The sequence below is a fragment of the Sturnus vulgaris genome, chromosome W (genome assembly GCF_052056855.1).
Source record: "Sturnus vulgaris isolate bStuVul1 chromosome W, bStuVul1.hap1, whole genome shotgun sequence".
Lineage (NCBI taxonomy): Eukaryota > Metazoa > Chordata > Aves > Passeriformes > Sturnidae > Sturnus > Sturnus vulgaris.
Window position 1 is genome coordinate 22,462,293 of NC_142282.1, and position 14,470 is coordinate 22,476,762.

At 45.2% G+C, this 14,470-nt stretch overlaps 1 protein-coding gene and 1 pseudogene across 1 annotated transcript; one reads left to right on the forward strand and one right to left on the reverse strand.

The window, feature by feature from the left end:
* Positions 1-2,737: 2,737 nt before the first annotated feature.
* LOC148220035 (uncharacterized) lies at positions 2,738-5,386 on the forward strand. Its single transcript, XM_088155767.1, is given in 2 exon segments — positions 2,738-4,521; positions 5,347-5,386. Coding segments are annotated over 2 exon segments (1,824 nt in total).
* Positions 5,387-7,031: 1,645 nt separating this feature from the next.
* On the reverse strand, positions 7,032-14,470 carry LOC148220036 (uncharacterized; annotated as a pseudogene).

Here is a 14,470-nt window from a genome sequence, read left to right on the forward strand (position 1 = left end):
TGAACCGTTTTGCTGCTGCTCCCTGCTGTTTTCTGTCTGAATTAAGTTTCCGAATTTGTAAGAAAATCAGGAGGAATACAGAAGCTGTTTTATCTCCATTTTCCACTTTTAAAGTAAATAAATCCCCTATTTCATCCCAAAATGAAATCGAATTCATATTTTGCAATTCAAGGTCAGATTTTTCAACAGACAACCAGCTGGCAAAACGGGCTAATTTTTTCTTAGATATTAAAACATTTCCTGAACTTAATATTTCCCTTAGTTGGTTTCTTATACTCTTTTGTAAGGCAGATTGCTGTAAGCCCATGATGTTTAGCAATTTGCCACTATATCTACCCCACTACAGTTAAAAACACAGGAAGAGAGTTAGTTGTTAAAACGTGCCAGGTACACTACGGTTTTCAGGCTTTACTGGATGCGGAGCCGATGTTAATTTTGCCGTTTCTGTCGGTAAAACCCACATGGCGCCCGCAGCGCTGTAGGGACCGACCCCGCCACAAAAACCTGCAAAAACAGCAAAAAACCGCAAAAAAAACCTTCGTGACACCGCTTTGAAACCGATCAAATCTGCCTGCCTGCCGCTGCGCCTGTGTGACTGCATCCAGCCCCCCCAGTCCGCGCACCACACAACGTGGCCTCGGGCACACTGAGTTGCGCGCACACCTCACACACGCCCGCGCCGTCTCTCTCCTCGAGAGCTGTGCCCGTACCAGACAAATGCCACCGGTGACACCCCCACGCGGAGATCCAGGAACCCACCCGCCGCAAAAGGAGGCTTCCACTCACCTTTTTTTTTCTTGCAGGCAGAGGCGTCTGAGTAACTGTAGTGGGTCTACGTCCAGAACCGACCTGCCTGGGCTTCTGACAGGCTCCCGGTTCGTGCTTAATGGTCATCGAACTGCACAAAATGCAGGTTAAAGGAATTTAAGCTAGTTTATCAGCTCCAAGGCTTCTTGAATCCAGAAAATAGGAGTCACAGCAGAACGTGGTGTGCTCTGTAGGGACGATTCAAGCTGGGAGCCAACTGAGGCTTTTTCTCGGCCCTAAAATGGGGTTCTTTGCCCTTCCTCTGTTCTAGCTCAGGTGTTAGGGTGATGGCTCCCGGAGCCCTTGCCTCATGGATGTAAATTAGATAACAAAAGAGGCTCTTTTCCCTGATGAAGTTACAGGGTTTATTTCTCCTGGGTAGCAAGGAAAAGAGGGAGCAAGAGTAAAAGAGACAGAGGTCAGGGGGCACAGATCTTTTCTAGGATCTGAAAAGAGGGTCTGGGAGAAATTGGATCCCAGCCAGCCCTGTATCGCCAGAAGGGGAGAGGGACCAAGCTACAGGGCATAGCAGGGGTCACGGAATGTACCATTTACAATGCATCTAGGAAATGCAACAGTCTTTCCTACCTGCTCGATCAGAGGCACATTAGAAGATCAGTATGGACCTGAGGGGCAGATGCACATACCTTCACACACCTCGCAGTGGGACTGTGGTTAGAGCTGGAGGTTTGATACTCTTCCTAATAATTTGAGCAGTTAAAACAAAGCCAGAGGTAACAGACCAAGTGAAAATACAATGCCAGGTTGCGGAAAGAGAATGTTACCTATCTGAACACCTACATAAATTCCCCATCATTCTCTTTGTTTAGGAGACCAAGCCAATGCCCGTGTAAATGAAAACAAGTGTGAATATTGATTTTTCTTGAATCAAGATTCAGCTTTATGTCCAAGTCAAAGGCCAATAAACCAGAAAGGCTCCGCTGAGCACAGTGCAGAACTAACATGGAAGACAGTAATTTGACCTCTTATGTAAGCAGTGTTTGCTGGGGTCTTCATGCTGGAGAACAGGAATCAATAACACACACTCAATATGAATGCAAAGAGCAGAGTCTTTATTTTTAACAAAGAGATGATTTTTATACGTTTTCAGTGGTTACTTAGAGTTTGTTACAAAGAGTACAAAAGACGTATTGTCTTGGGGTGACTGTATGATGCCTATATCCCCAAATCGTCTGTTCTGTTGGTGTTGAATATTAAATTCTTCAACTTTAAGACTGGTTCCAGGAGTGAAAAGGCAGAGGGGGGAAGAAGAAGTGCAGAGTTTGTTATCAGAGACTGCACTGGCTCCCCCGCATTCCTGCTCTCAGACTGCGTTGTCTGCGGTGGACAGCGAGAGAGAGCTCTCCTTTGCTCTTGGTTAGTTTTTTGGCTAGCTGAGGCAGAGAAGCCCCCTGGATTGTTTTTTTGTTTTTTTTTTTTTTTTTTTTTTTTCCATTTTTTTTCCTGTTTTCCTGGAACTGTTTGAACCTGCTTTGGACTGAAAACCCAGAAGAGCACCGGGAGCTCACACCTGTGGCCCACTGGGCCTGGCCTGGGCCGCAGCATTCCCCAGCACCAGAGGGACTGAGAGCAGACTGAGTGAGCTGGGCAGCCCACGGAAAGAACTCTTCTAAATCTGCCATCTCCTCGGAACGGTGAGAGGTTTTGCTGTTTGATATTGTTCATTGTTGCGCTGGGAAGTGTGTTGCCTGTTGAATAAACAGTTCTTTTTTTCCATTTCTCTCCAATTTTTTTTCCTTTTCCTTTTTCCTGAGGGACCTCATTCAGAGGTTTCCTCCCAAATTTGCCCTAAACCAGGACAAATACTTTTGTCGCCCAAACGCGGGGCTCGAGAAAGTGGAAAAAAAAAACTGTTCTGATTGCATTTTGATTATATTTACTCTGTATTGGGGTAAAGCAGCCAGTAACCATGTTGTTTGAAGTCATAATGTCTGCTGTGTCTGTCGGGGTAGAGGCCTTTATGGGTCTCGGGTCCCTAGGCTTTTTTGAGGTTTTAATACCTTTCTGGTCTCTAGGCTTATTTTCTTATCCAGAGATAGCTCCAGTAGTGTCCCTAACGTGCAGTTTTTTCAGTAGAGGAGCACGAATTAGAATAGCTATTGTGCTGGGCTCAGTGATAATGATTTATAGAAAGTTCATAAAGCTACTGGAGTTTGTTCTAGGTATCTATGGTTTATGGTTTCTTTGTCCTACCCTGCATCCCAGTTCTAATAGCATGTTTTGGGGGTTCATTAGTAATTGCACCCAGTTTGTTAGAGGAGGAGCAGGGGATGAGGCTTTTCAGCCTTTGCTTTCTTTTTTCTCCCTTGAATCTGTTAAGTCAATTTTTGAGGATGTTCAGTTTCCCCTGAATGTCAAGGAAACTGCAGTCCTGGTATTTAATCTAGTAAGCTTTCTCTACATAGTCTGCAGCCTCTCTAGAGTGAGGGCTGAGGTGTCCAGAGGAGCTGATGGGACCCCTGACCCAGGAGTAGGCCCAGGTGTGGAAAATTCTGAGTGGTGTGGGGAATGGGAGAGAATGGGCAGAACCCTGAAGAAATTTTCTGATCCCCCAGCCTGGGAATTTTCACATGAACAAATTCAGAACCCAGACGAGGTGGGGAAATACCTGGAAGAGAAGTGTCATGATGATTCTAATGAGAAAAGGATCATTGCAATAAGCTGGGCCCTAGCATATGCTTATCGCACACTGCTAGATACTGTAGGGCAGCAGAGAGAGGCAGGGGGGCAGGGAGATAAACCAGCCAATACCCCAGTCACTCCGGTTGTAGCTAAACCAGATAGTAAACCTAAGCCACTGGCAGTTGCTGCAGGAAGAAAACACACCAGCAAAACTGATCGGCCAGTGGACAATGATGATGAGGGGGAAGGACCCTCAAGGCAGGCTTCTGATACAGAATCAGAAGTCAGGACAACTGGCACAGGATCAGAAGCCAATATTGAGTCCCTATCTCTGAAAGACCTTCGTGGCCTGAGAAAGGATTACACCCGACGACCTGATGAATCTATAATTAGTTGGCTGGTCCGTCTCTGGGATGCTGCAGGCGAGGCTACAATTCTGGATGGCACTGAAGCCAGGCATTTGGGATCTGTGTCACATGATCCAGCTATTGACCAAGGAATGATGAGGGGGGCTAATCCTCAGAGTCTCTGGGCACGGGTCCTGGAAAGTGTGGCACAAAGATACCTGTGTGCAGACGATCTCTATATGGAGACCATAGAACAAGGGATTCAATGCTTGAGAGAAATGGCAGTGGCAGAGATTGTCTTTTCAGATGACCTAACAACTAGGAATCCAGACTTGGTACCATGTACACCTGTGATGTGGCAAAAAATTGTACGACTTGGGCCACAAGAATACTCTTCTGCTTTAGCAATAATGAAGGGGGATGACAGGGAGGAGACCGTGCTTGATATGGCGAAGAAGCTCTGAGCATATGCAGATGCTGTGCATGGCCCAACACATGCCAGAATTGCAGCTGTGGAAACACGTCTGCAGAAATTAGAAGATAGGATGGAGGAGAATCATAAGAGACTCAGGGAGGAGATTAAAGAGGACATTCTCCAAATCTCGGCTATACGGATCAAAGGTTCTGGCCCCAAACATAAACGCTCCCCAGATGGGGAGAGAAGACCCTTCTCACGAGCTGAATTGTGGTCTTTCCTGCGTGATTCTGGAGAAAACATGAAGAAGTGGGATGGAAAATCTACTACTGCTCTGGTAAAACAGGTGCTTGAATTGCAGGACAGCGAGATGCAGAGAGGGAGTTCCACTAAAAGGGAAGCAGCTCCAGTTGCCCGTAGCCAAACTGCCAAGTACGATGATGATGATGATGATATGTCCGATCCCCTTGAAGGAACCTCCAAGACATATGCTCAAGGAAAGAAGAATAACCAGGCTTAGAAGGGCCCTGCCTCTAGCCAGGTAGAGGCTAGGGAAAACCGTGTTTTTTGGACTGTGTGGATTCGTTGGCCTGGCACATCTGAACCACAAAAATATAAGGCCTTGGTTGACTGGTTCGCAGTGCACACTAATCCCATCCAGACATGTGGGGACAGAATCTGTTTCTATTGCTGGTATAACAGGGGGATCACAGGATTTTACTTTGGTGGAAGCAGAGGTGAGCTTGACTTAAAATGAATGGAAGAAACACCCTGTTGTGACTGGCCCAGGGGCCCCACGCATTTTGGGCATAGACTTCCTCCAAAATGGGTATTTTAAAGATCCAAAGGGACTCAGGTGGGCTTTTGGAATAGCTGCTGTAGAGGCAGAGGGCATTAAACGATTGAACACCTTGCCAGGACTATCAGAAAACCCATCTGCAGTAGGACTCCTGAAGGTGAAGGAGCAACAAGTGCCAATTGCCACCTCAACAGTGCACCGCCGGAAGTACCGGACGAATCGAGATGCTGTGGTCCCCATCCACAAAATGATCCGTGAGCTGGAGAGCCAAGGGGTGGTCAGCAAAACCCACTCACCCTTCAACAGCCCCATCTGGCCTGTGCGTAAATCTGAAGGAGAATAGAGATTGACCATAGACTATCGTGCATTAAATGAGGTGAATCCACCGCTGAGCGCTGCTGTGCCAGACATGCTGGAACTCCAGTACGAGCTGGAGTCCAAGGCAGCAAAGTGGTACGCCACCATTGACATCGCCAATGCATTTTTCTCCATTCCTCTGGCAGCAGAGTGCAGGCCTCAGTTTGCTTTCACCTGGAGGCGTGTGCAATACACGTGGAACCGATTGCCCCAGGGGTGGAAGCACAGCCCCACCATTTGCCATGGGCTGATCCAGGCTGCATTAGAAAAGGGTGATGCTCCAGAACATCTGCAGTACATCGATGATATCATCGTGTGGGGGAACAGAGCAGCAGAAGTATTTGAGAAAGGAAAGAAAATCATCCAGATTCTCCTGAAAGCTGGTTTTGCCATCAAGAAAAGCAAAGTCAAAGGACCTGCCCGAGAGATCCAGTTCCTGGGAGTGAAGTGGCAAGATGGATGGCGCCAGATTCCCACTGAGATCATCAATAAGATCACTGCAATGTCTTCACCAACCAGCAAGAAGGAAACACAAGCTTTCCTAGGTGCCATAGGTTTTTGGAGAATGCACATTCCTGAGTACAGCCAGATTGTGAGCCCCCTTTACCTCGTTACCCGCAAGAAGAACGATTTCCACTGGGGCCCTGAGCAGCAGCAAGCCTTTGCCCAGATCAAGCAGGAGATCGCTCATGCAGTAGCCCTTGGCCCAGTCAGGACGGGACCAGAGGTGAAGAACGTTCTCTACTCTGCAGCTGGGAACCATGGTCTGTCCTGGAGCCTGTGGCAGAAGGTGCCTGGTGAGACGCAAGGCCAACCACTGGGATTCTGGAGTCGAAGCTACAGAGGGTCCGAGGCCAACTACACTCCAACAGAGAAGGAGATCTTGGCCACCTATGAAGGGGTCCAAGCTGCCTCAGAGGTGGTTGGCACAGAAACACAACTCCTTCTGGCACCCCGACTGCCAGTGCTGGGGTGGATGTTCAAAGCAAAGTTTCCTCCTACCCACCATGCCACTGACGCCACATGGAGTAAATGGATTGCCCTCATCACACAACGCGCCTGTATTGGAAACCCGAATCGCCCTGGGATTTTGGAGATAATTACCAACTGGCCGGAAGGTGAAAACTTCGGTCTTGCCGACGAAGAGGAACAGGAACAAGTGACCCGGGCCGAAGAAGCCCCACCGTATAACCAACTGCCAGCAGATGAAACATGCTATGCTCTTTTCACTGATGGTTCCTGCCGCATCGTGGGGATGAACCAGAAGTGGAAAGCATCCGTATGGAGCCCCACACGACAGGTCGCACAAGCTACCGAAGGAGAAGGTGGATCAAGTCAACTTGCTGAACTCAAAGCTGTTCAGCTGGCCCTGGACATTGCTGAAAGAGAGAAGTGGCCAAAGCTCTACCTTTACACTGATTCAGGGATGGTAGCCAATGCTCTGTGGGGTTGGCTGGAAAGGTGGAAAAAGGCTAACTGGCAACGTAGGGGAAAACCAATTTGGGCTGCTGACGAGTGGAAAGACATTGCCACTCGGGTAGAAAGGCTACCTGTGAAAGTCCGTCATGTAGATGCCCATGTCCCCAAAAGTAGAGCTAATGAGGAGCATCAATACAACAAACAGGTAGATCAGGCTGCACAGATAGAGGTGTCAAAGATAGACCTAGACTGGCAGCACAAGGGAGATTTGTTCCTGGCTTGATGGGCCCATGATGCCTCAGGCCACCAGGGTAGAGATGCTACCTATAAGTGGGCACGAGACCGAGGGGTGGATCTAACCATGGACAGTATTTCTCAAGTTATCCATGACTGTGAGACGTGTGCTGCCATCAAGCAGGCCAAGCGGGTGAAGCCCCTCTGGTATGGGGGGCGATGGGCCAAATTTAAGTATGGAGAGGCCTGGCAGATTGACTACATCACACTGCCCCAGACACGCCAAGGTAAGCGCTATGTACTGACCATGGTGGAAGCCACCACTAGATGGTTAGAGACCTACCCTGTGCCTCATGCCACTGCTTGGAACACCATCTTGGGCCTTGAGAAACAAGTTTTGTGGAGGCATGGTACCCCTGAGAGAACTGAGTCAGACAATGGGACTCATTTCAAGAATAACCTTATCAACACCTGGGCCAAAGAACATGGTATTGAGTGGGTGTACCATATCCCCTACCATGCACCAGCTGCAGGGAAGGTGGAGAGGTACAATGGACTCTTAAAAAACACTTTGGAAGCATTGGGTGGGGGATCTTTTAAGAATTGGGAGCAGCATTTAGCAAAGGCCACTTGGTTAGTTAACACCCGAGGTTCCACAAATCGAGCAGGCCCTGCCCAGTCTGAGTCCTTGCATAAAGTAGATAAAGTCCCAGTGGTGCATGCCAGGGGTTTGTTAGGGAAGAGAGTTTGGATCAATTCTGCCTCAAATACAGACAAACCCATTCATGGGATTGTTTTTGCTCAAGGACCAGGTTGCACATGGTGGATAATTCAGAAGGATGGGACAACATGATGTGTACCTCAGGGAGATCTAATTGTTGGGTGACAACCATATGTAAATATTACTATTGAATATCACTGTCATTGTCTGTCTATAGTTGTACCTTGCATATATATATGTGTGTATGATAATGATGTATGTGTTTATAGAATTAGTGTGTGTATCAGATATGGTAGTAAGCTGACGATATGGGGAGGAATGTCTTGGGGTGACTGTATGATGCCTATATCCCCAAATCGTCTGTTCTGTTGGTGTTGAATATTAAATTCTTCAACTTTAAGACTGGTTCCAGGAGTGAAAGGGCAGAGGGGGGAAGAAGAAGTGCAGAGTTTGTTATCAGAGACTGCACTGGCTCCCCCGCATTCCTGCTCTCAGACTGTGTTGTCTGCGGTGGACAGCGAGAGAGAGCTCTCCTTTGCTCTTGGTTAGTTTTTTGGCTAGCTGAGGCAGAGAAGCCCCCTGGATTGTTTTTTTGTTGTTTTTTTTTTTTTTTTCCATTTTTTTTCCTGTTTTCCTGGAACTGTTTGAACCTGCTTTGGACTGAAAACCCAGAAGAGCACCGGGAGCTCACACCTGTGGCCCACTGGGCCTGGCCTGGGCCGCAGCATTCCCCAGCACCAGAGGGACTGAGAGCAGACTGAGTGAGCCGGGCAGCCCATGGAAAGAACTCTTCTAAATCTGCCATCTCCTCGGAACGGTGAGAGGTTTTGCTGTTTGATATTGTTCATTGTTGCGCTGGGAAGTGTGTTGCCTGTTGAATAAACAGTTCTTTTTTTTCCATTTCTCTCCAATTTTTTTTTCCTTTTCCTTTTTCCCGAGGGACCTCATTCAGAGGTTTCCTCTGAAATTTGCCCTAAACCAGGACACATATATATGTTAATAGTAATTCTATTGGTTCATCTAAGATCTATCTTTCTACAGTCTAGTTATTGCGTAAGATACTCTTTGAAGTGGACATGGTATGTCAACTAAACAGGATCTTGCTTCCCCAGATGTCTTTTCCTTTGTTCTTGCTTATCTCAACGTTAAAATTTATGATTTTGTTTTTCTCCTATAGTCACGCCAAGGACACGGTAACCTTGAACAGGCCTTTAACATAACTAAGGTAGTTTTCTATAGACAGGCTGCAGAGCCAGAGCTCCTACTAGGCCGCCAACATCTCCCCCTTTCTTTTCAAGAACAGCATTGGCCATACGTCGAATTTGAAAGGAAAAACTCTGGATGATGCAAGGTCCCATACATAACACAATTACTACAATTACTACAATAATAATTCCTATCTTAAGGATATCTTTTACCCATGCAGAAATCCTAAAAGACATTAACCCGTCATCAAGGGGGTTGTGATTGACAGTAATCTTCTTAGCGTGATCTTGAAGCCATTCTAGCTGCTTATGGATTGAATCACTATGATCAGACAAGTTAAAACAACACATTCCTTCAAAATCTTCACAGCCTTTACTTTGGGCCAACAAAAGGTAATCAATAGCTGCTCTGTTTTGAAGAATAGCTTGTCGGAGACTACTCATATCTTGAGCCATTTGGGACAGAACTTGTGTAGTGACATTGGCCTGTTTAGATGTCCAGCACGCTAGGTGTTGGATCTCAGTTAGCGCTTGTCTTGTTCCCTCTGGGGGTAGTAATGCTGCAAAAAATCGAGCGGTTCTACTCCATAGTTCCACTTCATCATCGCATTTATCATCTAATTCTGAGACTTGTCATTTTTTCCTTCGATTTTTGGAAATGTTCCAGGCAATCAAATGATTATAAGAGTTTAGCATTAAAGATAACTTGCCAAGGTAACAAGGATCCCCATAAGCATGATGAGGTATTCCTTGCCAGGCTCTATCTCCACAGATTAAATATAGGCCTTGAGGTAGGGAAAGGGGCTTAGAAATGTCTAAGTGAATATGACCTGAACACCACCCATAGGGGGATGATCCACAATGTTCACTACTATTGTAAAACTTATGAGGGGTTAGCCAGACTTGTTTTTTAGATTCATTAATGTTCCAACTAGTCTGCCCAAAATACACACATCCGGAGTGATTTGCTTTTCGGCTGTCTAGTAAATTTAACTCTTGAGGATCCCATGGCAGGGTTGTATTTAGAGATTTGATTATTTTTGCCAGGCAGTGACTGTTGTTTTTTTCTTCTGAGCAATTGATAGGGGGGGCTATAGTAATTTCTTGTGGTTGTACCGGTGACCCAATGAGGCAAGTTTTAAATGGTTCAGTGGCTGAAATAAGATGTAAACAAAAATTTGTGTTACCAGTTTTATTGGCCCAAGCGATCCAGAAGTTCTCTTGAGGGAGGGTGATTGCGAAAAGCACTGGGTAAGAGTCAAACATAGTGTTAGTAGCTTAATTAGCATCATTATTGCTATGGATTTTGCAGGCAACAGTATATTGGCTAGATATAATAATAGTACACCAAGCAGTCTCAACTAGCTTTGTATAATTTAAAATATACCACGCATGCAATGCTAAATTCCTTTCTTCTATTGATTCAAATAAACTTATAGCTTCACTAACAGTTAAGTCAGGCAGTTTTAACCACTGTCTAAGTGATTCTAAAGGTCTTACTGATTGGAGTTCCTGACATTCATTACATCCATAAAAGCAAGTATAAATATCACTGGAGTTATACTCCCTTTTACAATTTCCACGTAAGAAAGTTCCTAATTTCCATACTACACAACCGCAACGAGGAAATAATACTTCTTGTATTCTAGACCTAAGATATTTCTGTACTAGTCTATGCAAATCAATCACATCTGGAAAGTCTGGGATATTAGGGTGTGTTCTTATTGGTTCCTTGAGAATAATGATTAGGATCGGGATGAGATCTTGCACTCCATTCGTCCACCGTTGAATTTGGCTCCGTGTCTTCTCCAGTTTCCTCAATCTTTGATATCCAAGGCTTGACCCACTTGGCTGGGATCCAATTAGGTTTAGCACCTGTTAATACACAAGCATAACCCTGTCCCCATGTCAATAATTGGTGGGGACCAGTCCATTGTTGTGATTGGGGTTCCCATACAGATACTTGTATCTTATGAACAGTCAAAGATTCATCCTTGCAAAAATGCAGTGTAATGAGCAACATTTGGGTTTTTAGCTCAGGGCGTTCCATCCACATTTTCCAATTGTGGACATACAATGTTTTTGCTACGATTTCTTGTGGAGAGAGGGTGACATTCCCCTCCCTTTGTAAAGCAGAGAAAAGGCGTTTAAGGTCTTGATGTTTGCGTTCTACAATAGCTTGCCCAGTACTATTGTGAGGTACTCCTGTGACATGGGTAATGTTCCATCTACGTAGGAACTCACGTGAAGTAGAACTAACATAATTAGGACCGTTATCTGTTTTTATTTGTTGTGGGACACCATGCACTGCAAAAGCTTCTAACCAGTGTCTGCAGGTTGCCTTACTTTTGGCGTTTATCATAGGCGTTGCCCATACTAGTCTGCTACAGGTATCAACAGTGACATGTACATGTTTAAAGCGTCCAAATGATGGCACGATTGTGACATCTGATTGAAACAATGTTCTAGGGTGGAGACCACGAGGGTTCACTCCTTGTAACTGAATTGGGGGTAGTTTTGCACAATCAGGACAACATGCTATGATACCTCGTGCCTCTCGTTTTGTTAGATGGAATTCCTTCTGTAGGCTTAATGCTGACTGGTGAAAAAAGGCATGAGAGGCAACGGCAAGGTCAAAATTACTGAGTCCAATGGCTGGTGAACATACGATTTGGTCAATTTTGGCGTTTCCTTCTGATAAAAACCCTGGTAGATTGAGATGGCTGCGGATATGTGTTGAGAAAAAGGCATGGTGCCTGATATTAATTACATTTACTAGAAGAATGAGTTCATGATAAATTAAGGAGTTTGAGATTCGACCTATTAATGCGTCCTCAATTCTTTCCAAGATAGAGGCAACATACAAGGAATCGCTAACGAGATTAATTTCTTGAAAGTCAAAGTGTTGAAAAGCTAAGGTTACAGCTTTGAGTTCAAGTAATTGCACTGATCCTTCCGGATGTTGGTAAACTACGACATCCCAGTTGCCATTTTTCCATATTGCATATCCGAACCTTTTGGTCCTTCCACTGGCATCAGTAAAAACAGTGATCGCATTGGGAATTGGCTTAGAGTTTCGCAATGTTTGACCTTTTAGTGGGAGGTTAGTGGAAAACAAGGCATGTGATGGATAATGATTATCAAGTTCTAAGCCAATAGTGGCTTTAGCGAATGTATACGATAGTGATTGCCATTCAGTGCAAAGAGACAAATTATTTATGGGCACATAAAGAGAAGATGCATCAACTCCAAAAACAGTACGCACTCGTTGGCGTGCTTTCAGAATTAAGGATCCTAAATGATCAATACGTCTTGTAACAGAGGAAGTGGGGCTACATGCTAAAAACACCCATTCCAATAAGAAGAAAGTATTGAATGATTCCTGCCCAATTATAGCAATTTGTTCAGCAGGGTAGTTAATGATATAAAGGTTTATTGGTATGGTAGGATCAAACCTAAAAGCAGTTGTACAATGCAACTTTTTAGCAATTATTTGCAGTGCTTGTTTCCCTTCTTGGGTTAATTCCCTTTTATCATTAATGTCCTTTGAACCTTGTAACAATTTTCTTAAAGGATCTAAGTCTTGATTTGAAATAGCTGCCCATGCACGTATGCTTTGAATGTCTCCTAGAAGCTTTTGCACATCATTGACTGTTTCAATATTTGCATGTAAAGTTACCTTTTGAGGCACAAAGCGAGCTTGTGTTATTTTAAAGCCCAAGTAAGACCAAGGGTTGGAGAATTGCACCTTTTTTTCTGCCACTTTCAATCCCCACTTTTCTAATTCTAGCAATAATTCCTTTTGTTTTAAGTGGGGTAATGGAAATTCACTTGCAACTAAAATGTCATCCATATAATGATATGTTAGAAAATTTGGATTATTAAGTCTCCATTGATGTAAGGCTTGGTCTACAAACCATTGACAAATTGTAGGACTATTTTTCATACCTTGAGGGAGTACCACCCACTCATATCTTTTCATAGATGCACTGTGATTAATGGAGGGCACACTAAATGCAAATCGTTTGGTATCTTCAGGGTGCAACGGAATGCTAAAAAAGCAATCTTTGATATCAATAATAAACAGGTGATAGTTTTTTGGTAAACCAGCTGGCAATGGCAAACCTGGTTGCAGAATTCCTAAAGAGTGCATTTGATTATTGACTGTCCTTAAGTCATGTAAAAATCTCCATTTTCCCGATTTTTTTTTATATAACAAAAACGGGGGTATTCCAGGGACTCATAGAAGGTTGTAAATGACCAAAGGCTAATTGTTCCTGTACTAATGAATGGAGATGCTCTAATTTATCTTTAGTGATGGGCCACTGAGCCACCCATACTGGTTGGCCAGATTTCCATGTTAGTTGTATAGTGGGTCGAGCACCTATCGGCTCAGTGGCTGCCCCTGAAAATGTTGGTTGGTTAAAATGGCATTCCATTGACTAAGCGTGTCTCTACCAAGGATCCAAAGAGGAGTGTCTTCACAGTTCGGACTCCCCTTCTGTAAGGTCGAAGGGGGCGCGGTTTGTTTCGGCGAGTGTTGAGACATATCATATTATGGCTAGGGGTCAGCAGGCGAAGATGAGGTAGAGGGGTTCTTGGGTGACTGCCAGGGTGCTGAGGGTGTAGCTTCCACTGAGTAGGACGATGGACAGTAGGATAATAGCCAGGGTGACCTCATAGGAGATAGTTTGGGCTACCGCTCGGAGGGCCCCAATCAGGGCGTATTTTGAATTGGAGGCTCAGCCCGATCAAAGGATGGAGTATACTGCTAGGCTGGACATGGCCAGTAGGAATAGAAGACCAAGGTTAAGGTCTGCAAGGGGGAAGGGTATGGGGAGTGGGGTCCAGATGGAGATTGTGAGAAGGAGGGCTAGTATGGGGGTTGCAATGAATAGAATTGGGGAGGATGTTGACGGGCGGATGGGCTCTTTAATAAATAGCTTGATTCCATCTGCCAGGGGCTGGAGTAGTCCGAAAGGACCAACAATGTTTGGGCCTTGCATATAGCTCAGGATCTTACGTTCAACTAGTGTTAGGAAAGCTACTGCGATTAGAATTGGGAGGGCGTAGGAAAGGGCTATGATGAGGTTGATCAGTATTGGGTGGTTGGTCATGGGGGAAGCTAGGGAGAGGATTTGAACCTCTGAATTAAAGGACTTAAGCCTTTTGCATTTGCCGAGCTCTGCCACGCTAGCTGGCCCTTTTCTAGGGTGTGGTGGAATGTGATAGCCTTTTGTGATTAAGTTGACTTCATCACTTAAGGCGAAGGCTTGCTTGTGGTATTGGCCTCACTTTTCCTATCCTTTCGTACTGGGAAGAGTTCATCATAGATAGAAACCGACCTGGATTGCTCCGGTCTGAACTCAGATCACGTAGGACTGTTAATCGTTGAACAAACGAACCCTTAGTAGCGGCTGCACCACTAGGATGTCCTGATCCAACATCGAGGTCGTAAACCTCCCCGTCGATACGGACTCTCGGGGGAGATTGCGCTGTTATCCCTGGGGTAGCTTGGTCCAT